The 27,558-nt window shown below is 38.6% G+C and overlaps 1 protein-coding gene across 10 annotated transcripts in view; it reads left to right on the forward strand.

Annotated features, from left to right (window-relative positions):
• The window catches only part of nfixb (nuclear factor I/Xb), a 196,775-nt gene that overhangs the window by 72,394 nt on the left and 96,823 nt on the right, over positions 1 to 27,558 (forward strand). For 9 of the 10 annotated variants that reach the window (XM_088343992.1, XM_088344001.1, XM_088344009.1 and 6 more), the window contains one exon: positions 7,914 to 8,445. In XM_088343992.1, the coding sequence (XP_088200118.1) occupies positions 7,914 to 8,445 (532 nt within the window). Of the gene's footprint in view, positions 1 to 4,819; positions 5,508 to 7,913; positions 8,446 to 27,558 lie in introns of those variants that run through there. The other variant, XM_088344030.1, reaches the window with a different exon arrangement.

The following is a 27,558-nucleotide window of genomic DNA, read 5'->3' on the forward strand; positions in this document are numbered from 1 at the left end:
GAGAAGAAGTAAATGGAAGGAGACCAAGAGGAAGGCCGCGATTGACGTGGATGGATGGTGTTATGAGTGCACTGCAGGAAAGATATCTAAATATAGTGAAAGCTCGAGCTCTTGTTGGTGATAAGAATGAGTTGAGAGGTGTTGTGAAAGGATAGTGGGATGTTTGGACGCGTTCTAAGGGATGGGCAGGGCACCCGTATGATGCAGCAGAGGTAAACCAGTGAAAGCTGTCGGGCCCTGCTGTTGAAGGGAAGAGTGTGTTGTGTCACCTTGACCCGAGTGACATGGCCGCTTTCTTGTGTCCCGTTTCATCTGGAGGGACGAAAGTATGACCGACTTAGGTGCCAAAGTGCTTAACTTGTTAGGGTGTTTGGGCATTTGGGTTGGCCATGGTCCAAAGATTTTTGTGTGTGTTTTTGCTACTTTTCCCCTTTTTATATTTTCTTTGTTTTTGTATGTGTGTCTCGCTTTCGGTCACCCCTCTCGAGGGATATGACCAGGGTAGATAGATAGGTAAGTAGACAAATTATTATTATATTTTTTGATAATACAAGTGTATGAGTCTCTGGCGGGACCGATTAAATCTTGGTGGCCCTGTACAGACTTTTAATTGTTTGTGAAACAATGCAAGTAAACAATACAAACAATTATTTCAGCATCCTTCTTAGTTGTTCCCTCACTTGCAGTAAATTTAGTGTTGCTTATTATACATTTCAGTGTATATTATTCTCTTGTCAAAAAATTGTTATATGGTATGCGCAACTAAATTTGATTAAAAACGTTGTATATCTTGAATCCAGCATTCAAGTGAGAGGGCGCACATGTAAAACAGACACGCTGATCTACTGCTCACCCAAGGAAGGTTCCACTTTGTTGTTTTCCTCCCACAAGATTTGCCACTTTTACATTTGTACTTTTGTGGTCTTTTCAGGCAAATAGTATAACGAAGGAGAATGACTGCAAGAGCCTTGAAGTCACATTTTTGTGACATTCAAATGGGGATTGTATTTGCATTTTGGCAGGGTGACCCACAAAACTGTCATTGCCTTTAAAAGGCAGAAACAAATGCCAGATTGCCAGATTTTTGTTTTGCAATTGGTGCTAGGAAAGAAATGGAAACACAAATGCAACATTTCACTGTCTAGCTACCTTTAAACTGCACACATCCAGACCGAAAAAAAACAAAATGTGTCAATCACTTTTTCTATATTGGCTTGTTTGTTGTCTTATTTAATTTAAGCGTTAATTGAAGTTGTGTGAGGAGGAATGTGGAGGTGTGAAAGTGTCTGACGGGCCTGTATTGGAAGGCATGCCTGCGGTTAAAATTGCTCGGTTGTGCGTGTGTAATCATGACTATTTTGACTCACGCAAGAGTAAAGAGAGTTCCAAAAAAAGCATTTGTGACATCAGATATTTTATTTATAATTGCGTCTCAAGATGTCTTGTTATTTTTTTCTGTGAGTGTACCGGGTTTGTGGGTTTGGTTTTGGCATTGGTGGGGACGTTGCACAATTTCGAACCTACTCTAGTTCTTTTCGGGTCAAAATGACCCACCACTGTGATGTTGAAAACACAGAAAATATCCCCTAAATCACTGGTCTTCAACTGGTCTGACTTCATGACTCACCAGTCCACCCTAATCACAAGCTACAACCCAGATCAAGAAGAAAAAAAAATCCACTTCACGTATATATCATTGGAAGGATTGTGCAGTTAAAAGCAGAGGTAGTAGAATATATTCACCTTTTTTCAAAAATAAAACAAAATGACCTACAAAATCCAAATAACTTCAAGTATGCTCGCATATAAGCCCACATCGCATGTAAGCGACCCACTAAAACTGCTTTAAAATGGTCTCATATTAAAAGAAATTAAAAATATTAACAAAGCGTGTACTTAAACATTGATGATTTTATTTATGTACTTAATGAAGATTAATATACTGGTAAAAAAGCTACAAATATAACACTTTAAACCATTTACTGATGCTTCAATGGCAGACACTCGTACATTATTATGATATTTTGCAGTCGTTTCCTTCTTCGACGTGATCGTTGTACATGTTTTTCACTTTTCCTCCCCCTTATCACCAATTATCTTGGGAGCTATTATTATGGACAGAAAAAGGAAATAAAACCAACAAAATCACAATAAAATTAGATTTGGTCCCCCTCAAACGGCATTTTTTCCCCTCAATTGTTCAGGAGTGAAATTAAACCTCCGTTTGTTCTTCCTCTGAGCATTATTTTGCCAATACAAACACGTCCCAAGATTATATTTTATTTAACTTGAAATGTTATGACTTTTCTTAGATTGGTCCCAACAGTAAAATAGATGTTAAATGTTGTTATTAATCACATTTTCATGTGAGCTGTATAAAAAATACAATGATGGTGCTTAAAATGAGGAAAACATGAGACAAAACATTGAGGGTTCACATGATATTGGTGCGGGCAAAACAATGATTGCTCGATATTCGTGGGGACATGTCCCTTCCGTCCGTGATCAAATTACGCCCTTGGAGTGGACATGACAGCATGAAATAACAATAGAGGATTTCTTCTCATCTTGGACCGAAACGCAACCTTGAATGACTTGCATGTTGATAAGGCAACATGGCAGTCGGTTCTCCCAAAGTGTCTTGGGACTTTCAGAGGATGTCTGTCCTTTTAGGATTCGTTGGCAGCACATCTCACTCTGCTGAACATTTATCTCGTGTGGAAACAGCTGAGGCAATTTTGTTTTTGCCTCCCTTGTTGCCTTTCTCTCCTAAATCTGTAACCCTATCTGCGTTTGAGCGTGTCCCGCCGATGGTATCGGTGCCTGGAAATCATCTGCCCGTTCATGCGTGTGTGTGTCTGGTGTGTGCTGGCCGGGTTTCTACCCAGCCCCTCTTTGTTTGCTGCGGTAAACCCATGAGCAGCTGCGGGTAGCGTTGGTCTGGAGGGATACTGAAGCTGCTCGTCCGTCTTTGTGCCATCCTCTGCCAAGGTGGCATTATGCAAGCAGAGCGCCCTGCAAAAGAGGGATTGGGGGGTGTCCATCGTACTAAAGATGGCTGAAGGCTGAGGGGTACGGGTGCTCGGTGCAAAGAGCAAGAATTACCATATTTTCCGGACTATAAGGTACACCTAAATTTGAAAGTGCACCTTATAACCTGGTGGCGCCTTCCATACCACAGAACATGAGTGGACAAGATTGAAAATGCATACAGTAATTAGCATTATGCTTCACCATACAAGGTTTTATAGTAATACAGTATTTGAGCAATGATTGATGAAATGGATGTATAATTCGCTAACCTAAAATGCATAACATTGTATGTGGCATGAATTGAATCCCACTTACGACTGAACTACAAGGGTTCAATAGTCATTTGGCAAGGCATTAGACCTTATCTCATCATCACACTATTTTCACTTACGGTGCCTGAAACACTGATTTGCCTAGTCCATTCTAATAGGTTACAGTCCCTCCACTTCTTCACCAATGAATGTTAGAGAATAGAGAAAACAAGGTTTTTCAACAAAATGCTACACAAGCTCCTTTACGTCAGTTTACATATTAAAGAAAAGGTTATTGACGCACATGTAAGAAGTGGACAGACTTTAACCTGCCAGAATACACTATGCAAATTAGTTGTGTGTCACCGTGAGTAAAAATAGTGTGATGATAAGGGTTTGTACGGGAGCTTAAATCCTTTGAAATGCTTTAATTGTAATGTTGAGTTTTAAAAAATTGAGAAGTGTGTAAAATTTGGGTGTAGTACTTGTAAATGGTTGAAATTGTTGCTGTTTCTCAACAAGTCTGGTTAAAAATTACACCGACACTCCTCTCTGGTAGCCTCACTTTGGTTTTCCTTTGCCTTTGCATTCCCTTTTCCCTCGTGATTAACTGCAGCTGGTATTGGTTTGTGTGGCATTGTCCTATGCAGCATCAATGTTTAGGAAGGGCCACGGCCAAGAAGACTGGTGCATGGTACACCTGAACAGGGCACTATGAAATGTCTTCTAGTGCAAGGATTACGTTATCAACTATGGACATTTATTATGGGTCATGCAAAAAATTTAAATGAAATGGGAAGAACTTTCTGCGACTGAATATGTAAAAAGAATATAATTGCCATTTTTGTCCATCTGGGGAAAGATTTGTCTCAAAGACAAATCTATTTGCGATTTACTCGAAATCTAAAAATCAAATGCCTTGTTAAATGCACACATAAGATTAAAAATCTCATATATAAATTGCATATAAAGTTCTGAAAAAAGTGCTTGAATTTGGCCACAAAAAAGTGTACGAACCCCGGATAATGGGTCTAATGTCATTCTGTATGTCATCTGTGGTCTAGTGAAGACGTGTCGGCGCTCTCACCACCATTATTCAGGTTGATATGGACCCGCACACGGACGCTCTTATTGTAGTTTCAATATCATGCACTTTATTGGCCTTATGTATGGCAAGTATGTTGAAAAATAATATTTTGGGGGAATGCACCTTATAATCCAATGCGCCTAAGATAGTACGTAAAATACGGTACTCTCCTGAACTTTGTCTCTGTGTCAGAGTGGAACTTGTCAATTTGGCCAATCTCGCAATGTTGGACAAGGATGCATACTCTAAGGCAGCCCCTCACCCGCCTTCCCCATCCTATTGCCACCCTCCCTCCTTCCACACTCTCTTCCCTCCCTTTCAGCTCTTGAAGCGAAAGCATTGGCTGAGCTACAGGCGTAGCGTTGCCAAATAGGTGGGCCTTACTCGAGCTGGCAAGGGCTCAAGCAATGGTCGGGGAACGAGTGCGGCGAGGCTGAGAGACGGCGAGCGGGAAAACAGAAAGAGAAAGAGAGAGAGTTGGAGAGAAAAGGGGAAAAAAGAAGCGGCACTCGGCTTTGCCAGCGGTCGCATGCGCTCGTCCAACATTGATTCGACTCTTCTTTTTTCCCCCGTTCTGTGCTCTGCTCTCCCTGCCCCCCCTGCATTGCTGTGTATTTGTGTGTGTGTGTCTGTGAGTCTTGCACCGGGCCCAGGGATCAGAACAGACACCACTACCAGTTACTCCTTGCCAAGGATTTTTTTTTCAAGTTTTTGGGGTGTTTTTTGTATGGGGAGGGGAATGCACAATGGATCATTTATTTTTTAAACGCAGCATCGCTGTTGTTGTTTTTTAACCCCACAGGTCATTACTGTTAATTCTGTTTTTCATGGACCCTTTTTTTGGCATTTTCTTGCCTTTGCATAGTGACCGCGAGGCCAAGTTTTTCTCGCACTCTTCCCCGATGATGTTTTTTGTTTGTTTGAAAATTTTAATCCACTGCTTTTAGTAAGCATCTTATTCCACTAATTATTTTTGAAAGTCCTTCCATTTTTTCCCCCCTCTCCATTAATTTTTCTGGCCTTGCCAAACCAGCCCCTGCTTTACATTGGGGAGTGCAAGAGAAGGGAAAAAAACTGTTGCAGATTTTTTTTTCACTTTAAACACCGTGCCAAATTTATGATGAGAGTGCAAAATGGTAACTACCAGGCCGTCTGTCTTCTCCTTCAAGCTGTGTGGTGTTCTGTGACCGTTTCTGTCTGCTTTCATTTGGTTGTGGGAATGTGAGTGTGCTTGGAGCTACTTTGCATGATAGCAGAGACTGCAAACAAACGGTATGGCTGATTTTTTAGCCGTGCATTTCAACAGCCGTGCAAAACTTGGCGATGGTGAACGGCCGGTGTGTGGCAACGCTGGCACGGGAACGATATGGCGAGATCTGGGCTTTGTTGCTCAGAGATATGTAGTGAAGGTATTATGGTTTGGCGGAATAACTTGTCTTTTGATGCAGAATGTTGGCCGGTGTTCACCAGTGATGTCTGCTTATTTTTGTTTGTCAGACAGGTGATATATTTATTACATTTGTTATGGTTTCATTTAGGAGGAGCTTGTTAGGCTTTATTTTTTATCTTTTTGCTTAAATTCAGAATCAGTGTGGCTGCTTAACAACATTGTTCAATGCTCAAGATACATGGTGTTTCAAAATATTTGATATCCTTTGAATACGAATAATTATTGCAATACAAATATATAATTCCCTATTTCAACTCACAAGCAGATAATTTGTATATAACAAGAAACAAATAGTAGTAGTAATTTGCTGGATACTGTTATCCAAGATATGCTTCAGCGTGCTTGGCAGGATTTGGATTACCGATTTGACTTATGCCGTGTCTCAGGCGGTGCGCATATTGAACAAATTGTTCACATAATCCACATGCTTTCAGTTTTTTCGATTTGGAAAAATAAATCTGATGATCCTCAACATTAATACTGCCTTACTTTACTTTGCCTTAATTGTGTACTTTCTGTGATATTTATTTCTCAAAGGATATCAAATTAACTCCCGTAACAGTGTCTTTAATGTGCATGGGGTTTATAAAAAGTAGATCTATATTAGTTAGAACAAAGACTTTCTGTTCCACTGGCAGATAATTTTATGAGATTTTAGGTATTATTTTTGGAAATTTTCAAAGATAAATGAATCGTGAAACTTGGAAAACAAATTAAAAATTGTCAGGTACCCACTCGGGGTGCTGTGGATGCAAAACATTAAAAAAAAAAAAAACTGAAAAAAACAATCCTAACACAAAATAGGCTGAAAATACAAATTACAGCAACATTATATACCTCTTTAGCCACGGTGCCCACAAATGATTTTATACCGTCAATTTAGGCAACAAAACGTTAGCCTTGAAAAACAATGAACTGATGCCAGAATTTCATTTTTTGACGGACACCGTGACGCAAGGTTTCTTAATCTCCAAAAAAGGGATAATTGAGATATAACATTTTTAAAACACCCTGCATTATGTTAGAATAGAATATGATACACAAAGAAAATATTGATATAATGAAGGCAATTAACATCAAGAATGTATTTGGGTAACATGCTATATAAGTCACTAGTCACTATTATAAGTTTAAAATGTGAATACCTTGTTTTGTAAATTTCCTTGGTGGGGTAAAGTTCTGTTTTCTTGTTTTCTTGTTGAATATTTCTTCCCTGCAAGAATTTAAAAAAAAAAGAAATAACTAGAGTGGCCACTTTAAAGCTACGGCTTCAGCCTTCTCTCTTCAGCAGTTTATTGTTTGTTTTGTGAAGATTTGTTGTTCTCTTTTGTTAATAAGTGGTTGATACAGTTTTTTATTTATTTATTTATGTTTTGCTGTACCTAAATACATTTAATTAATTCACTCAATACCAATGTGAATCAGTGCTGCATGATGAAGCAAAATCTCATTGATATTGCAAAGTGACATAGTAGTGCGATTTTGTAAGGGTTTATAATTCCACGTTTGTGTTTTGCTTTCCCTTTGTTTGACCACCATATTGTCATAGCACGGGTTTTAATGGTGCCGGCCAATCAGCGGTAAGTTTTAACAGCACTACCCAACAAAGTCGAGGCAAAGTTTGCAAGCAGCATGCTATGCCACACACCCACCGCAACCCGAATAAAACTCCTCGGCTGTTTTTTTAATGGGATACTGTGTAATATCTAGTGCCCCCTAGTGGAACAAAAAATCTTTATTTAGTAACAAAAAAAATAGTAGGCAGAAATACAGGATACCAATGTTAATTTTTATAAAAATTCACAGACATTGGTTTTCGTTCGCATTAGACAATACAGTGCTATCTAGTGGTCAAAAAATACACAATATACCTTTAGTTGTTAAGCATCTCACCAAAATTAAGTACTTACAACATAAACAAATAGCACAGAACTTTTTTTTTAAGATTAAAAACTGCACTGAAATTGTAACATTTGTCTAATAAAATCGCAATTCCCCAAAATCATGCAGCCCTAATGTGACTGCCTGAAAAAACATCAAAAGTTTGCAATGAACATTTATCATTTACAATATTCCTTTTGTGCTTCACCAGGATGAATTTCATCCCTTCATCGAGGCCCTCCTCCCCCATGTCCGTGCCTTCTCCTACACCTGGTTCAACCTACAGGCCCGCAAACGCAAATACTTCAAGAAGCATGAGAAGAGGATGACCAAGGACGAGGAACGCGCGGTGAAGGACGAGCTGCTGGGCGAGAAGCCCGAGATAAAACAAAAGTGGGCCTCTCGTCTGCTGGCCAAGCTGCGCAAAGACATCCGGCCCGAGTTCCGAGAGGACTTTGTGCTCACCATTACGGGGAAAAAGCCGCCCTGCTGTGTGCTTTCCAATCCCGACCAGAAGGGGAAGATCCGCCGCATCGATTGCTTGCGTCAGGCCGACAAGGTCTGGCGGCTGGACCTGGTTATGGTCATCTTGTTTAAAGGCAGCCCTCTGGAGAGCACGGATGGAGAGCGACTGGTCAAATCACCCCAGTGCTCCAACCACGGCCTATGCGTCCAGCCGCACCACATCGGAGTGACGGTCAAGGAGCTGGACCTCTACTTGGCCTACTTCGTGCACACACCAGGTATGATTTGACATTTTCTATGTCTCCGTAAACATTGACCAGCATAAATATTATAATCCAAGACTATGAGAAAATGTTTGGAGTGGAGAGGGGGTATTGTGAAATTTCACACCGTAAATCAGGCAGAAAATGCTTTCTGTCTTCTGCTGATTAAGTTCTTTATTTGTTTCTTTTATTTTATTTATTTTTTTGTTATTTCTTAACCGTTACCCTTAAATTATTATCTAGAAGTGTGGTATTTCATCCTCCATGATTAGGGTGGTACGTTTTAATATTCTTATACATTTCACTTGTTACAATGACAATACATTCTATTCTATTCTATTCTATTCTATTCTATTCTATTCTATTCTATTCTATTCTATTACATTCTATGTTAAAACAACATGACTAGATACATATAAACTTGTATTTTGTGTTGCACCAATCGGTATGGCACTTTTTAACTTTGTTGTGCCTTTCACTTCCCACAATGGCCCAAAAAATCAATTTTGTTCCATTCTATTTTCTTCTATTACGTTCTACTCTGTGTTAAAACAACATGACTAAGTACATACAGGAAAGGGAGCTATAAATACAATTCATCATTTATATTATTGTTATTTGTATTTTTAATGTATTGTTATCATTTTTTTACAAAGGAGATAAGCACACAAAATAAGCCCTCCACTCTTGGTTGATAAAATGTCAATATTAGAAGCTTTCATTCAATTTTGGGGTTATTGCTAAACTCATTGCACATCTTGCATGTTTACAATTATTTAAACTAAAACTCTTTCAGACGGCAGTTGTCTTAAAATGTCAGGTGTTCTTAGCTTTAATTTGCATTGAAAGGAAAATGTTCAGAAATTAGCAAATTTGTCATAGATGGTGAAATGGATCGTGACAAAATCAAGATTGTGATTTTATGGGGGGAAAATTGTGCTTTAATATTTTTACTATATCTTCACCTCTATCTTTGACATGCGGTCCTTGTTTTAAGAGATCCCCAACCATTAGCAGCGAGGATTCAGACCTGTGTTTGCCTTTGGACGTGTTTGCATCGGTACATTTGTTCAAGTATTTGCTGGCAAATTTGTCTAAATCCAAATGTGCACCGTCTGTAAACAGAAGCATCTGCAGACCTGTTTATCTGCATGTGCGGCAGCAGCAGTATGTCATGTGTCTATAATCCACGTGAATGTTTTTATGAGATTGCTGTGTATCAGTAGCAGTATGCTGAGCGCACTTTTCTTTTTTTACATCCGCAGTTGTGTGTGTGTGTGTGTGTGTGTGTGTGTGTGTGTGTGTGTGTGTGTGTGGCGGGCTGGAGAATGCCATGACAGCTGGCCTGATCCCAGCTTGTTTCAGGGACTCGCCAGTCCTCCTGTCTGCATCCTCAGCCTGAATGGATCCAGCTCGCCTTTCTCTCCTGCAGAGAATGGCGCATACGTGCACACACACTCAGCTTCCGTTATTGATCATTGCGTTGCGATCGTGCTAGACAGTCGGCTTTTATTTTGTTCCTCTGTTTTTTTTTTTCTTTCTTTGGTGCTGACCGAGAAGAATAGGGAAATACTCTGCTTGTGGAGAAATATGTAGTGAAAACAATAATTCATGCCATGTTACCCAATAGATTGTGTATTGTAACTTATGGTATAAATGAAAACCTGAACAATATAGTAATAATAATTATAAAACTAAAAAATATCAATTAATTTTCCATTGCACTATTGTTACGATGCACTCATATTTTTAATTGCACTGTTATTATAACTCTTTAAGCACAACATTGTAAATTTGGTTTGATTATTCATCCTGACAGTCTTTTCTCCCTTTTTTTGTCTTGGAAATAATTATTGTGTGTTCCATGGGGTGCCATCTTTTATCTCGTTGCATACCATATTCACAGCGTTGATATCAATGACAATAAAGACTATTCTATACTATTCTAGTTCCGAAAGAAAAATTCAGAAAAATAATCTGGAAATTGGAAAATAAACCCAAGGAGTTCCACACTCAGATGCCATTAGGCATCTTTGCACTTTTTTTTGGATTCCTAAAATATTTTCAAAACATTTCTTTTGCACAAGAGTAGGCCCATTATCCAACATTCTTACTTCAAAAAAAACAAATCTGCAATAGAACTGGGCTATTTAAAGTCAAACTGTGGTTACATTTATTTGGGACATCCTGTATCAAATATTATCATTTTCATAAATTCATAAATTCAAAATAATACAAAAAACAAACACGAATATGATATTTGAAAATAATTCTCCCCGTAAAAATTTCACGTGCACATTCTCCCCTCGTACTCTGATTCCAGTTTCAATTCTTGCAGACCGGCCTTTCGCTCCTGGACCTTATTTCTTGTATTTGGCAGGGAGGTGCAGCCTTCCTCTGTGACGGAGAACCCCATGCCAGGCTCATTTCAGGCCAATGTGTAACACGGCTTGAGTTTGCCGGGCCTCCGTGAGCGTCTCTTCCTGTTCCACAATGCGCCGTGGCGAAGCGCAGCTCAGATTAGCTCCCAGCGCAGCCTGGTGTCCCTCTAAGTAAAGCCTTTATTTAGCTGTTGCCAAAATCCGGCAGCTAGTCACATGCGCTCTAATAAAATTTGTCTTTCTACTGTGTGCTTGCTCTAAATGTATTTCAAAGCTATGAATAACTTAATTTCAGCATGTTGTGTTGTTTTTTTTTTTACATAAAGAATTTCGCCCTGCCCTTCTTTAGGCCAACCTCGACATGTGGGGCTTATACAACCTGGCTATTTTTCCCACTAACACGTTGTGGCTACCCCAGAAAAATAGAAACTGGCTCTTACGAGCAAATTTTCCTGATATAAAATAATTTAAAACTTATTGACACTTTTCTAAAAGCATCCACGTAAAACCTAAATACCTATAAAACACCTCTTCCTGATCACTAAAAACACATTTACATAATAATTAAACAAAATAAATACAGTAGTAGGATAAATAAGCTGATATTAGCAAAATAAAATACCAGGTTACTACGAGAGGGTTGCCACATGTTGCAAAAGTGCGGGCGTAGTGGTGGGGTGCGGGAGAAGTGAATGACATGTAAGTACACTTACAATGAAAGTTACTGTAAATTTAAATAAACACAAACATTTTATAGCATACTGTTTTTATTTTCTTTCTTTTATTTCAATCAAGAGAACGCTGCAAAAAGTATTCAGTGGCTTTGTAACCTGTTCTTGATGCTTTCTCATGCCAAACTACAGTCAAAAAGCAAGTGTCCTTGAATTTCTCAAACTATTTATGACTGGCGTTGAAAACCATTCCTGTTGTACCCGACGCTGCCTCAAGTTTTCGATGCTCATAGATAAACATCGATGTCTGCTCTCTGTGTTGCTATCTTCCACTGGCTCTTTGATGTCTATCCACCATAAGAAGTCTTTCCACCTCGTTATAAATAGTGGTTCACAATTTTGAAAGAACAATCACATCCATGGACACTTTTATAGCCTTGGTGACATCTTTCTGTACATATAGAAGATTTTGACCAACTGTACTTTTTAGCTAGATCACGCATTATTTTCTATTATTTCCTGCTTCATTTCAACGGACATATTTTTTTTTCTTCTCTAAAAAAACATCTTTCCATTTACCCTCCCAGAACTCATGGCTAGGGTCACAAAAAGGAGATGCAATATGATAGAAACAAACTTGCTGCGTAATATAAACAAGTGTGCGGGATCAGGCATCTGATGGTGGGAAGAGCATGCGCCAACTCGGATGAACTGATGCTTGAGTAGTCAGTCGCGGTACCCTCTTCGACTCCTTTGTAAACCAAGCAAGAATTTGTTTTTAAAAATCCTTGTATTTCGAAATTCTCGTGCGTGGAGGTGCTTGTTTAGAGGTACCACTCTAATTTATTTCTTTTGTTTGATTGTGTGCCGTTTATTCTGCAGCTGACTAAAGAAATCATTTGTCCATTTTAACCTTTAGTGTGTCAGTTTTACACTTTTATTCTTGGCTCCAGGTTTAAGGGTGTCTGTGTCTTTTTGGGAAGCTCTCAGTTGAAAATCCTCATGATTGGATTGCATCCGTCTAACCCCTCCCGTTAGCCTCCACCCCCACTGCTTCAGCACTTTTGTCCCGCTGATGTCACTGTCACCAGCTGCATGGGAAGCTCTGCTTCAAGTGCTATGATGGACAGGACAGCCGACCATCCCTCGGTTTTCAACCTTGTTTGTGTATGGTTTTCCACTGGGAACTATGTGTCTGTGTTTGTTTGCTTCAGAGATATAACACCCTTTTTGATCGGTCACTTAAATGTAGCTTCTGTAGCTCAAAATCGACACGCATGTGCTGCAGCTGTAACATTTCACCAAAACAAAAGTCCTTCCACCTTTCTTGCTAGGCACACGTCAATTATTATCTTTTTATTTATTCATTATCTGAAGATGACATTTAAAAAACAGTTATTTGTTTGAAGTGTAGAAAAGGGAAGGGAGCTGAAACACATTTATGTAATACTACGTTTGCTCACCAATCGTGTTGACTATTGATGCTATGCTTTGGCGCCCCTATTACCCAGAGGCTTGGATCATGTCTCGTTCTCCCTGCAAATTGATCCGTATTTTGGGTCTTACTCATCTGCACTGCTACAGGATTAGTCATGGTAAGAGTCCGAGCTTTTGCATATGACTTTCATTACTTGAGCAGTTATGATAAAAATATAGAGCATGTAAATGGAACAGAGCTTTTCCTTTGATCCACTTGGGCAAGGACCAGGTTGTGGGATGAAACATTAACGACTCAGCATGAACCTGTAATTATGCGCACCGGAACTGTGAAATGAAGTAGATTAGGAGAAAATTGTTTGTCAACTTTACAAAAGATTCCGCAAGCACAGTAAACTCTGTTCACCTTTTGTTAATGTTTGACATTAAAATTCATTATTTGGATATTTTTAAATTTGACCAACATAATTTTCTGTTGAAAAATGTAAAAGAAGATCTGCAAAGGTTTGGTTACATCGGTCCAAAAAATATATTTTTGTGTAATGACCGAGTTGGATTTTAAATTTGTTGATATCAGCGTCAACCATAAATACAAGAATCTTAGACTACTATTATTTGGTATTGTGTCAGACGGTCCACTGTTAATCTGTAATTGGGTTTAGAATTACAAAAAATATGAGAAATTGAATATGTAGCTGGTTTGTGTGCTTCATTTTCTGTGGTGGAGCAAGTGAAGACTCATTTTTCTTACTTTTCGGACATTGAGCCATATCAAGCCCAAATGTAGAAACGAACGTATGAGACAACACATGATGAGGGAAAACATGCTGCTCAGACATCCATCCATTATCTGCACCGCTTATCCTCAGTAGGGTCGTGGGGATGCTGGAGCCCATCCCAGCTATCTTCGGGCAGTGGGCAGGGGACACCCTGAACTGGTTGCCAACCAGTAGCAGGGCCCACAGAGACAGACAACTCACTCGTTCATTCACACCTCAGGACAATTTGGATCGCCCAATTAACCTGACATGCATGTTTTCGAAATGTGGGAGGAAACCGGAGTGCCCGGAGGAAACCCACGCAAGCACGGGGCGAACATGCAAACTCCACACAGGAAGGTTCGGTCTCATGACCTCAGACTGTGCCGCCGTGCTGCCCCTGCTGCTCAGACATGTTCAAAGAAAACCTCTTTACATTGTAGATGTTTGGACTAATAGAGAGCAATTTTCAGGAACCTTCCTCAGGGAGATTGACAGTTGCCCACAACATTTTTTGTCTTTTTCTGGCAGTATGTGTGTCTGTTAAAGCAAGACTGCAAGGGAAAAATAGGTGGTTGTGTGCAGAATATAAGTCAAGTCAAGTCAAGTCAAGTCATTTTTATTTGTATAGCCCTAAATCACGAACAGTCTCAAAGGGCTTCACAGATTATTACACTATATTACACAGACTAAGTAAAAGGGTAGTAGTATTACCTCCAGGAAAATGTTTAAAAAATTGCTCCACTTTTTGACGTTTTTCACAACATTTCAAGACCACCGATAAAAAGTGTTAGTCTGACTGTTAAACAGCTTGACACTCTGCTGTCATCCAAAGCCGCTTCATGTGCTCTGCAATTATCCAGTTTAGTGAATAAATGAAGATGCAATACACCTAATTCTGTGGGTAGGAATAAATTAAATTACATTTATAAACAAAGGTCAAGTTTTAATTTTACAAATAGAAAGAACCACTGTAGCAGAAAGTGATTATTGGATTACCTTTATTTGGTAATTTCACTGTACAGTAGTTTCTAATTGTTTGTATAATTAAGGTTAATGAATAAATACTTTGCTATGCGCATCTGCTTTTAGGCAGCACCAATCTAAAGTCTTTTATTGTTCTATTTAATTACTACTTAACAGTAGTAATTAAATCATTATTATTAAGTAGTAACTTCTTATTTTAGCTAATGTGTTAAATAAACATCAGCTTATTTATTACATTAATAAGCACACAAAGTTGACATATTCAATACAATATATTGCTGCGTTTATTTGGACTTGATGTTTTAAGTGATGCTTTGGTGTTTAGTTTCCACAACTGCTCCTCGTCTGGCCGATCGCCGGGCCCCAAATCTATTCGTCCTCTCGAATAATACATAGAACCGCACAGGGTGGGCAGCATGGCTTGCAAGAATCCTGATCCAAGGGGCAGCGATAGGGACCGAAAGTTGAGAAGAGGTGGGCACTCGTCATGCGTAGAAAACAGAGACTGATGGTCTTTTTGGGCAGTTTCCCTAGTAGCTTGATTCTAATCAGGCGGTCCTTGTTCTGCTGGCCCGGCAAACCGCAGCATGACGAGACAGCTTGGCATGTTCGGATAATGCTCAGCATCCATCACTGTAAATTATTCGTAAAACATAAAATTGTTTAATTAGAATTGCTGGCCAACATGTTTGTGTGTGTGTGTGTGTGTGTGTGTTTGTGTTTGTATGTGTGCGTGTTTGTGTGTATATATATATATATATACATATATGTATGTATGTATGTATGTATAGATATAGATATAGATATAGACATATAGATATTAGATATATAGTATGTATTGCTTGTGCCCCCAACTAAACTGTAATAAATGTCCGTCATTGCTGAATTTAGGACGATGCCAAATGCAGATATAAGTAAGAAAAGCTTGCAATAAAGCTGATGCAAAATGCCACACTGAAAACAAAGGGAGAGGGAGGGCAGATATTCAGGCTAGTGGTGCTGCTTGGCAGCATTTTGCACCTAAAGCTGCTGCTCTGTTTAGAAGATGCCAGCTTTTCAAACCGACATACAACCCTTGCCAACTTCTCTCCTTCTGATCCTTTCTCTTTCGCTCACGGCCCCTCTCGTTTCATCAGTTCTCCTTGCCATTGCCTTGCTTACGTTTCACACCCTCTCCCCTCATTTTCATCTCTCGAAACCCCATAATTTCTCTTATGGAAGTTTTACACCTCAGGAATGCATGAAACTGGACGTTAATACCAATATTTGATTAGGTATGCAAAAAAATATGGGTGTTAAACCAAATATTTCCCATTTTCCCCCCTGCTTCTTCCTTGTAATCCTTACACACACACACACACACATATATATATATATATATATATATATATATATATATATATATATATATATATATATATATATATATATATATATTCCAAACAAAACCGAGGTCTAAGCATTGAATTTCTAAATTCAGAGGACAAGAGTAACTCACAAAATGGAAACAACAACAATTTGTACACTAACAATCTTCAAGCCCACCATTTTGTAGACCAAGAGTGAGTACACAACTCACCTATCTCCTAAATACCATATACCAAAACCATCGCTTTCAATACTTTATTGCATTAAATGCCCCTAAAGTACAATGACAGATAATGATCTCAAAACCTGCATTATAGCACTTGAAAAAACTTTACAATATTCCTAAACTCCGAATGAATAACATTCACAAAAGAAGTCAATGTTGGCACGTGAATAAAACACATTACTTTAATCAAAAAAGAAATAATTTCCCCATTTTCCTGAAATAAATTGCTCATTTCAAGTATCAAATTTCTTCTTCTTTTAAACAGAACATATTCGTCTATTTTTTTTCTCATTTGAAAACATTTTTTAGATCATATCTTTAGTAAAAAAAGCAAAATGTACAAAGTAATAATGTTTAATATGAAAATAGTTGGTGACAGATTGTTTTGAAAATGTAATGTACCGGGTATTATTTTTTCTAATCTAGTCGAAAAAAAATCTTAAAACGAGAAATAATCTAGCATCTTCTATTGCTAATATATATGCTTATTTTAAAGAGAAAAGTAAAATTCAGTAAAGATGGCAAAATTTGTATTTTTGCAGTCTTTTTAAGAACCTTTTTTCAATCACAAAGGCCGATCAATTGATTAAATAAATTGATTCAAAAAATGAAAACTGAAAAAGAATCAAATAATACATTGTTGAATAAAAACTCAATCAATTTAGGAAATAGTACTCATACACAACTACATAGGTTTTGTATTATATCTGGATTATATAAATTTTGTAATCTATATGCAGTAAATGGACAGAGCAGGTGTCTGACAGACTTCCAGGAATTGCGGAATTGGGTTATTATTGTAATGCCAATCATTTTGCGGGCCAGGGACTTTGGGTCGGTGCAAGAAGTGAATAGGTTGCCCATAAATGGTGGGTGAAAGTGCTAAACGCTGGGTTTGGGGGAGGATGGAATTACTCAATAATGATCAGAAAATTAGAGCCATTATTAGGGGAGAGTAAACAGGCCTCTCTAAGTGTGAAAGGGCCCCATTCAGCTGGACCAGGAGCAGGGTTCCTTTCTTCTTTTCACGGATCCACCCATGGCCTCGAGAGCCCTGCTTTTGTTTGCTGAAATAACAGAGTGAATATATGGGCTTGCATGGGCGGGGGTTCACTTCCCAGTAAGAATCACAGTAAGGAATAATGCTGCGCACTTTAAAGTACACCCCATATATTAAAGTCCTTGTTGGTGCTATCCATTCACCAAGCTCACCGAGGCTGCCTTTTCCTACTTAACTTTAGTGACGCATTTAATAAGTCGGTGACAACGCGGCCACCTGCGCCATCCATTACTATGGAGTAAGATCGTTGTCAAAAAGGCGTAAGGGAGACCTGGCACAGTTGTAACACATTTTCCTTTCTCCCTCCCCATTTTATTATATGTTGTGCCAGTCATTTCAAACTTTTATAAATGGTACCTGAATATGTCTTTTACAAGTAGTCATCAATGGTAGAGTGCAAAATAGCTCCAAGTATCTGTGACAGTCTCTCAAACAGAGATAAACACAGTGTTACAACCGTACCCAGTACCAGGTACAGTTGTAACACTGCTAGTGGACAGTTGTAACAGTGTGATTTATTATTACAAATAAGCTTCAGGTAGTCCAATATTAGAAGAACTCTTTATTTAATACATCAGAAGAAGAGCATGGAATACAACAAAGTTCTTGGGTTATACGTTTCCTTTTGTTTGCCAGCATTGTTAATCAAAGTCGGACAAGCAGTTGTGGCAAATGTGTAAGCCAGTGCCTGCAGCGGGTGCAGCCTTCACTAGCAAATTGCTTGCAATCTCAAAACTCTACCTTCTTTTCTATGAACTATACAGAAGTTGTAATTTTTGGATGTGGTACAACTGTTCTGTACCTATCAGCCATCATTAAGCTAACATTTTGTCCATGTGGTTGTTAGCTAGCATGAAAAAAAAACATACAATTGGAGTCAAGAATGTGGACATTACAGCCATGTGCCAGAAATTGGTCAATCTAGCATATTGACATAAAACCAAAAAGAGTAAGGAGGAAAAAGTAGTTTTTTCAACCATTAAATTGAGACAATGTCAGAGTCTTAAAACGTCTTCCGTGATGTCAAAATTGAAACAGGACTTTCCTATATCAGTGGCATGAATAAAACTCTTCCAAGTTGTCAAACTGACTGTTACTACTGTATACACTTACTGTGTTAGAACTGTACCTGGTCTCCCCTACCAAGAAAGACACAAAAGACTATTTGTACTCGTAAAATTGTTTTGTACCAGTTTTTTTTTCGTGAATCAAAAGGATATGTGTTGAAAACTACAAGTGCAAAACCAAATACAATGGGTAAAAAAACATGTGTCGAAAAACTAAAAGGACTAATCAGGTAACAAAACAAAAGCAACGGGCAGATTTACAAGTACAAAACAGAGTAGTATGCATATTACGAATATGTGACAGGTGCTTCAGGGAGACGGCAAGGGGAAATGACATGCACATTTTGTAAAGAAGTTAACAATGGCGGAAGCGAGTGACGATGGGAGCTTACATGTCCTTGTAACAGGTTACGAGAAGAAACATTTTATGGATAAAAAAACGAATTTGAGTCTTTTTAGTTCCTATTCTTTTTTTGGGGGGGTGCACTCCACATACAGCGACATCTAGTGGTCAAGTAATAGACACTGTCCCTTCACTGCTCAATTAGTTGCATCTTTAATAAAAGCAATTATGCTCCACTTCTGTAGTTTTGTCTTCAAAACAATGTGATTCGTATATTCTCTGTTGTATCTGCGTTTGGCCATGATCAGAATGTGTAAACAACTTTATCAGTCTTTTTTGTGGTGTGAAATAGTGGGTGTTAACTCCTATTTAGGGTATTATCACCATCTCCTATTATGGGAGTGTAATTGACTCTCAGTTCGGTTTTTCTTTTCTTAGCATTATTTTTCCAAGGCAAATGTCTGTAACCAACTCCAGGAAGGCGACCCACCATTTGAGAAACACTGATATAAAGCACAATTTTTAAAATTTGCTAACCAGAGTGACAGTATGTGTTTCATAATTTTTTTGTACAGCAATTTTGCATACCAGAAAATCTGACCTGGAGCAGCTGCAAGATATGTTTTCAGTTGTCAGCCACTGGCTTGATTTGACAGTTTCTTTGGCATAGCGACCTATCGCTGCAGCACTGAGGTCCAGACCACAACACAGATCATTTTCGCTTCACCACACACTTGCAAATTTGCAGCTGAATAAAGTCATCTGAATGTAAAGTATACTGTACGTTCAGCCTACAGGGAAAAGTTTGCTCTCAATATGACACAATAATAACGTTGTTTTCTAATGGAAAATATATTATTGATATGCTGTGTTATGAATAGAATAGAATAGAATTTACTTTTATTGTCATTCTTTGTAACAATGCACACAGAACGAAATGTCGATACACCTGACCCGTGCAGTTAAACTGTAGCGAGCCGATGCAGCCGCAGCCAAACAGGGCGCAGCCATTTTGAGTCATTAGGTGACCAAACCCCCCAATTCCAACCCTTAATGCTGAGCGCCAAGCAGGGAGGCAATGAGTACCAATGTTGTAAGTCTTAGGTATGACTCGGCCGACTCCTTATTGTGTTTTTGGCACTGAATATTTATGTATTTAACTTACAAAATTATAATATAATGGTCCACAGAATATTTTATTAAAAAAAAATTAGTCTTTTAGGGGCTTATGCCTGTTTGCTTGCCTTCAGTAGCAGTATAATTCAATACTTAAAAAAACAATGCTCACGATGCAGTGAGTAATACATAATAATAGTAGTTAATAGTAAATTAGTGTCATCATTAATAATTATGTCAGCCTCATTCATCATTAGCATTTAACAACCTGTAAGAAAGTAGAGAAGTACATGTTCTTGAATTATGGTTTTGGGTGTGTTTTTGCAGCTGAACTATCCGTCGTTGGCTGTATTTTTACAGAATTAATAGAAGGTTTGCCAAAGTTTTACTTTGATAGGCACATTAATGGGCCGGACCACCCCAAAACAAAGCTGCTGGTTATTAATCATGAAAGTCTGTCTCGTCCAGCCAAAGATGTTGGACAACTCTGCTCCGGCCAAAGTAAAGCATTGAGTTTTTGTTATGTTAAACAGATTCAGCACAGACATATACAAGACCCTCCTTGCTGCATGCTCTAATCCATGTTTCTCGGAAATTGCATCATCTTGCTCACATACATATAAAAAAAAAAAAGTTGGCCTGGGGAAAGTTTTGTCTTGGCAATGTAGGTAATGACGAAATCGGCCAACCTCTGAAACAGATGTGTCTGTTATAATTCTTAATTAGGGAATTTATATTTGACCCTATCGTTAGAGAAATAAGAGGACCATTTTGGGATTGACCAGGATCAAAATTTGCAGCTAGCTGGTGAATCCACAAATTGTTTTGCAAAGATTTGCGCTGCATCACACTTTATGTAAGGAAGGAACTAAAAAAAATACAGGCCCAAACCAGGCCTGTGGGTCTTAAAGCCCGACCAAACTTGAGTGTTTTTTTCCAAGCTGAATCGAGGTTCAATACCTACGGTATGAACTTAATTTGCAAAACCGAACCCAAAGCAAACCCAGAATTTTATATTTTATTTGTGAGGACCCGGCAGGAGGAGAGATGATGTATGAATACAAATGAAAGCCAGTGTTTTGTAAGTTAAACATTTAAATATTTTATATTTCTGTGTCTTCAAAGGTTACACTTACAGACAATTTTCCATCATTGACTGTTTTAGTAAAAAGTTGACGGAAACATTTTAAGACTGTCCGTTATTGGGCCAGCAGCATGTCTTTAAGAATCGAATGCGGAGCTTTGAGAGAGAGAAATGCAGAGTCAAAAAAAGAACAATGACATGAGGAAAATAAAGAAATAGTCAGCGAAAGAAAAGCAAGGCCCTACCCAGACGTAACATTTGACATTTTAGGCCAGACAAAGGCCAAAATTTGAAGCGGGCTTGGGCTTGGGTTCAAGTCAAGTCACATTTATATGTATAGCCCTGAATCTCAAAAAGTCTCAAAGGACTGCTTTCGGATATTACCTCTAACGAATATATCATGTAATGAATAATTCAATATAACATTTGTTCTTCGCAAAGTTTTGCCTCTTCCATGATGAGAAGATAAAATGATCTTCACTGTTTCCTTGTCACTCCTTAACCCCTTTGTGTTTGAAATAACTAAATCTAAACTCAAGGTTTTTTAAACATGGAATGAATGCTCACCCCTTTGCAGTGTTATAACTTTGTCATTTTTGTTTTTTGTTTTGTTTTTGTTTTTACTTACAACCACTCGAAATGTTCAGGAGGACCTTAACGATGCTTACGTATACCCTTTTTTGGGAGGGAGTAACCGGTAGCTAATGTAATGGAAGTGTGAGACGAGTGACCTAGCACGAGTGACTGTTGATGATCCACAAGCAAAATTAAAGATACTTCACTTTAAATAAAAGTACACACAAACATATTTTACTGCATACTGTTTTCCTTTTTTTTTTCTTTTATTTTAATAAAGCTGTAAAAACTCTTCCATAGCCTTGTAACCTGCACTTGCTGCTTACTCATGCCAAACCATAGTCACAGAGCCAGTTGTTGAATTTCTGGCTGGTGTTGGAATCTATTCCAGTTGTACCTGACAATGCCTCGAGTTTTCGGTCCTCGTAGATAGACAGCGACCTCCGCTCTACGACCACTCAAAATGTCCAGGGAAACCTTAGCTACATGTACATGTATGCTTTTTATGCCCTCTGTTGAGTGTTTTTTCTATGCTTTTTCTTTAATGATAACTCAGCAAACCTATTAAAAAATAAAAAACTATGAGAAAATACCTCCCAAGTCCCAAGGGATTCTGCGTTAAAAGCCGAGGGCCAAGATTTAACACCAGGCATTAACTACAATATAAATCCTAAACTAACGTATTAATTCAGGCCATTGCATGTGAGTTGCCGTCGAATTAGCATTCATAGGCATTGGCCTGATCCCCTCCGCTTTCATTTCTTTAACGCAATCTGCTTTTCCTCTTAAAAGATTATGCATGACCCCCTCACCCCCCGAGTGGCTTGCTGTAAGTCTGCTGGAGTCCAGCGTGTGAAGTATGTTTTGATTTGGGTGCTTCCCATGCCGAGGAGCGAGTGTGCGCCGCCATGCATAAAAGCACGTGCTTCATAGAAGCTGGCCGAGCAACAACAAACACTTTGCATGAGAACATGTGATGTCTCTCTATGGAGCGCCCCTCGCTCAATCGGCACCTGAACCCAATTTGCACCTGATGCCACTGCAAGACAACGCTTTATTCGGAGGCCCGGCAAACATCTACATGCGCCCTTGTAACCCATCTGGAGCGTCACCACGTCATTATTGGAGTGCGAACCACGACTTCATTAGAAACATGGAACAGATAATTTTACATAATGAAAATCCTTTTTAGAAATCATCTGATTAATGTTTGTAATAAAAACAAAGTGAAGGTTTTTCGTTTTTGTTCCTATTTGCCTTTCTTAATGACTGACATCAGCTGTGAAGGCACGGATTAGCTGTAAACTCATTTACTGCTATTGACTGTTTCTGACGGCATCAATGGACCAAAAAGACCAGTAGAATAGAATAGAATAGAATAGAATAGAATAGAATAGAATAGAATAGAATAGAATAGAATAGAATAGAATAGAATAGGAGGCAGCACGGCGGTGCAGTGGTTAGCGCGTGTGCGGCACAGTTCTAAGGTCTTGGGAACCTCCTATGTGGGTTCAAATCCAACTACCGGCCTTCCTGTGCGGAGTTTGTATGTTCTCGCCTTGCTTGCGTGGGTTTCCTCCGGGCACTCCGGTTTCCTCCCACATTCCAAAGACATGCATTTCAGGTGGATTGACCGGTCCAAATTGTCCCTAGGTGTGAATAAGCGAGCGCGTTGTCTGTCCCTGTGTGCCCTGCGATTGGCTGGCAACCAGTTCAGGGTGTCCCCTGCACACTGCTCGATGATTGCTGGGATGGGCTCCACCACCCCCGCGACCCTACTGAGGATAAGCGGTGCAGCTGATGAGATGAGAATAGAATAGAATAGTTTTCAGTTGTAGTTGTAAGTGAAATTTATTTGGTAGTTGTGCAATGGAAAATAGTGCACTGTAACAATAGTGCAGCAAAATATTTTCAAGTCAAGTCACATTTTATTAACATAACCCCTAATCTTAAAACATCTCAAAGGATTGCACAAGCCACTATTACAAGATCCACTTATCTTTAGCGTGCGATAACATTTTACAGTAAACCCATTTTTCAATAGAATTGGCAAAATATATACTATTGCTCATAATTTTGGGGTCACCCAGACAATTTTGTGTTTTCCATGAAAATGTTGCATTTGTTTCAAATGAGTTATCTAATGTCTGTGTTATTTTGTCCATATTACTTTTTTCCTTTTTTGGCCAATCTAAAATACAGCTTTTTCTTTGCCACCTCTGCCTTGAAGGCCAGCACCTCTGAGTCACCTCTTCACTGTAATTGTTGACGCTGCTGTTTTGCGGGTTAACCAAGATGCTAGTTGAAGACCACATCCATCTTCCAAATTAGAGACTCTGATATACTTGCCAATTTGCTCAGTACCCAAGTAAAAGCCTGTTTGTGCTGTTATCTAAAAGTAGTCCAGGAGTACCCTGTACCTGTACTCTTGTGGGAGATCTTTGTGACTTCTTGTGATTAAGGGCTGTACGAATAAACATGACTGGACTTGACAAGACTTCAGTTTATCGTCAATTTTTCGTATCTAATAGCCTTTGTTTCTTAGAACAAGAACAAACTATCGAGTTTCACTTGAAAGTTCTTTTTTTCTGGCCATTCTGAAAGTTTAATCACACCTAAAAATGTAATGGTCATAAAGTAAATTGTATAGCTTTTATCAAGAATTAGGATGTTTTTAAGCAACCCCAAACTTTTCATTTGTAGTTTACCTTATTTTACAGTGTTGAATGCTTGTGACTTGTAGCGTCTACTAGAGGGTAACAGGTCAAAGAAGTGGAGTCTTTTATACAAGTAGTATTTTTGGCTTATAATATTGTTGGTATCACAAGCTGGCAATGTCCTCTAGATTGGGAAGAGATCAGCCAATGATTTTCTGGGCCATGTTAAAAACTCTCTGTATAGTTTCCTTTTGAAATGAATAATTCTGTCACACTTAGTTAATCAAAAGACTTCAGAGTGTAGTGACACACAAAATAAAATAAAAAAGCCCTGTAACCAAAAGTATTTCACAACTGCAGTAAAATTTGAGATGGTTCACAAGCTTCAAACTTATATATCCTCTTAATAAAAATGTCTGATAGGATTCAGATTCCAGGCCTCTTTTATTTATTTGACCCATGACTTGCAGTTGGATTTTTTTTCTGACACCGGGCTACATATTTTATCTATCAAATTGTATGGACCTGAGCATATCCCAGACACCAATTAACTGATGGAGCAAAGCGGCTCCAACTATAAGAAAATCACTAAAAAAAATATTTCTGACTGTATGGGCTGCGTAAAACTTTGTAACGGATCATAGTAACTGTTATGTCTTTTTTTGTTGCTTTCTCATTAGTGAAACTCTTTGCAAGACGTCTTAAATACCATCTCAAGACGATAATTTACTGTAGTACCATGTGTATAACGGGTGGGAAAGGGGATCCATGCCACCTTTTTACCATTTGGATTACAAATAAATTCTTGAGATGACAATGATTTATAGCAGCCCTGGTCCTCATTGTGTGGGAACATTTTATCAATCATTTTTCTTCGTTGAGCAGTAAGATTCTGTAAATGTTTTCTCTTTGATTTCAGTTTTTGTTTTTGTCGCAGCTTGTTATTTGGTTCTGACTGCAAAGCAAGTCCAAACAGGATCATACTGATAGCAAATGCACCAGGAACGGAGTATGTTTCACGCTCAAGTGGCTTTTCCTCCAACCGAACCTAAACAAACTTACTAATGTGATTACTACCAAGCCAAGATTTCTTTTCTGGAAGCAAGCTTTGAACAGTTCCCTGCATTTTCAGATAGGGGTTGTATGTTCAAACCACGCAGTACTGGTATTAATGCAGGGAAATTCCTGTGTTAAAACCCATGATCAGCCTAGTAATCTAATAGTGCCTTACTCTTAGAGCTCATTTGTCCTGTCAATCTAACATTCACTGAGAATTATGTCATCATGATATAGTTGGGCATATTGCTCATCATAATTCTGTCAGCCTTTTTTTTTAATGACAGTGTTTCTTTTCTTGTTGTGCCTAACAATTTTGACCTAGGCAGTCATCCAAGGGGAAAGCACACACATCTGTCTTCCTTCACTTCGTACACAAATTAAATTTTACCTTTAAGTTGTGCTAACTAAATAACAAAACTGCCTTTGAGTATTCATGCAAAACATCTTTGAATAAAAAGTTTTGTGTTGTTTTTGTGAGATGCTTCAACATATTGCCCATAGACTAACTAACGTAAATGTTGCAATTTATAAGCAGTCAGGTGTGCTACCTTTTTCAGCGTTTTTTGGTTTGACTATCAAAAGCATGTAAATGCTGACCAGGGTTTGGCATTCTTCTGACCTGGTTTTGTGTCTCTTTTACTTTTTCTTATACCATATAGTGCAATCACCTGACTAAAAAAATAAATCTCTTTAATTTAACATTTACTATATCTTTTAGTTGGCCCACTCATAGATATCATGTAAAGTTGATAGTTGGATAGTTAATGATCTGTTTTTGTTTTGTTTCAAATACAATTGGACTTGGGGAATGACACAACAAAGACAATTGTGTTAAGTGTGGTGGAAAGACCGCATATCTACTGTATATTGTTTATATTTGTTGCTTAGTCCTGTGGAAAATGCTCTTACATACCGTTTATCCACCAAGAGCATGGAATTGTGCAGTTAACCTTGTCAGTTTAATCTCTGAAACAACTTTCTCCTGCCACCATTCAGAATGGAATGTTCTGCTAAGCCCCTCATTAGGAAGAAGCCTAGATGTGGTCAAGAAGTGACCAGCCCTTGTTTAACAACTACTTTCACTCCAACTGAACTTCTCCCTTCTGCCCTCTTTCTTTAATCTTCCTCATTGGTTCTTTTTTTGTGCAATTGTGCCGGCACAGCTATTTTCTTAGGCTTTTGATTGTGTTCGAATTGTGGGTTTTCTGTTATTTGCTCCTCAACCACTGCACCTGCCAAGCTGTTTTTTTAAATCTAGAATTTACTACATCATTACATGCACGTGGTTGTAACTCACTATTTCTTTAGCATACACCGGATTACAAAGGCACGGAGTAAGAATATCAATAAAATTAGAAGTATTATTTAAATTGTGAGCTTGAGTTGTACGACTGCATTGTTTGATCATTTAAGAAATCCAGTTCAGACAGTGTGCAGAAGGAGATAAATACCGCAACAGTCCATACACACACATGGTGTAATTAAAGAAAGGTCTTTGAGTTCTTTGGCCTTGCGGCGCCTTTGGAGAAGTGAGGGAAGCTAGTCAAACCCAGGCAGCAACAGGTAAATCTTGTTTCTATCAGGCCCAAGGCTGTGCTCATTTCTTATTATGTATATGAACAGCCTTCTCTCTCTGCTCTTACCTAAATCAACACTCCATCTCCCCCTAATCTTCTGCCAGCACTCACCACATCCTGATGTCTCAGGGTACAGTGCCAGACCCTTTTTATACTTCTGAACTTACTGCACACATAAAATATTGGCTGCCTGGATGTTTTCCTTGTTATCTTTCAGTGCAGCCTGTAAGGTCAATTAAGTTGACGAATGTGACGCAGAAGGGCAAGGTGACACTGACACTGTTATGCTAACAAAGAGGAACGCACTTTGCCCTTAGCGTCAATGAACTTTTTTACATTGATAAACATGTCATACTTTTACTCACAACTGCCACATCTGGCCTTAAGCATAACTGCAGCCTCTGTGTCAAGCTTGTTCATGGTGCTTGTTCATAGTCCCACTCAAAAGCTTTAGTGTGTTGAACTGAAGGAGCTGAAGGGAAAATACTCTACTGATGGACATACTCATTGTACCCATTGGTGGAGAATGGATAATTACCATCATAACTCCACTCATTCCAAACACTGTTGATAGACAGGGAGGTTTTAGATACTATAATGAAGTTGATGTTTTTTCAGGATGTAGTTGATTTTTGTTGAAACCTTCATTTTTCAGGGCAAGCAATATTGATTATTTTTCACCCTTTGAACAAAACTGACTTGGAGGATTTTGTTATTTGTATATATTTTGAATACAACATAGATGTGCCAGTGAAGTTTAC

Source organism: Urocampus carinirostris, chromosome 1 (genome assembly GCF_059441175.1).
Source record: "Urocampus carinirostris isolate Australia breed hairy pipefish chromosome 1, RoL_Ucar_1.0, whole genome shotgun sequence".
NCBI lineage: Eukaryota > Metazoa > Chordata > Actinopteri > Syngnathiformes > Syngnathidae > Urocampus > Urocampus carinirostris.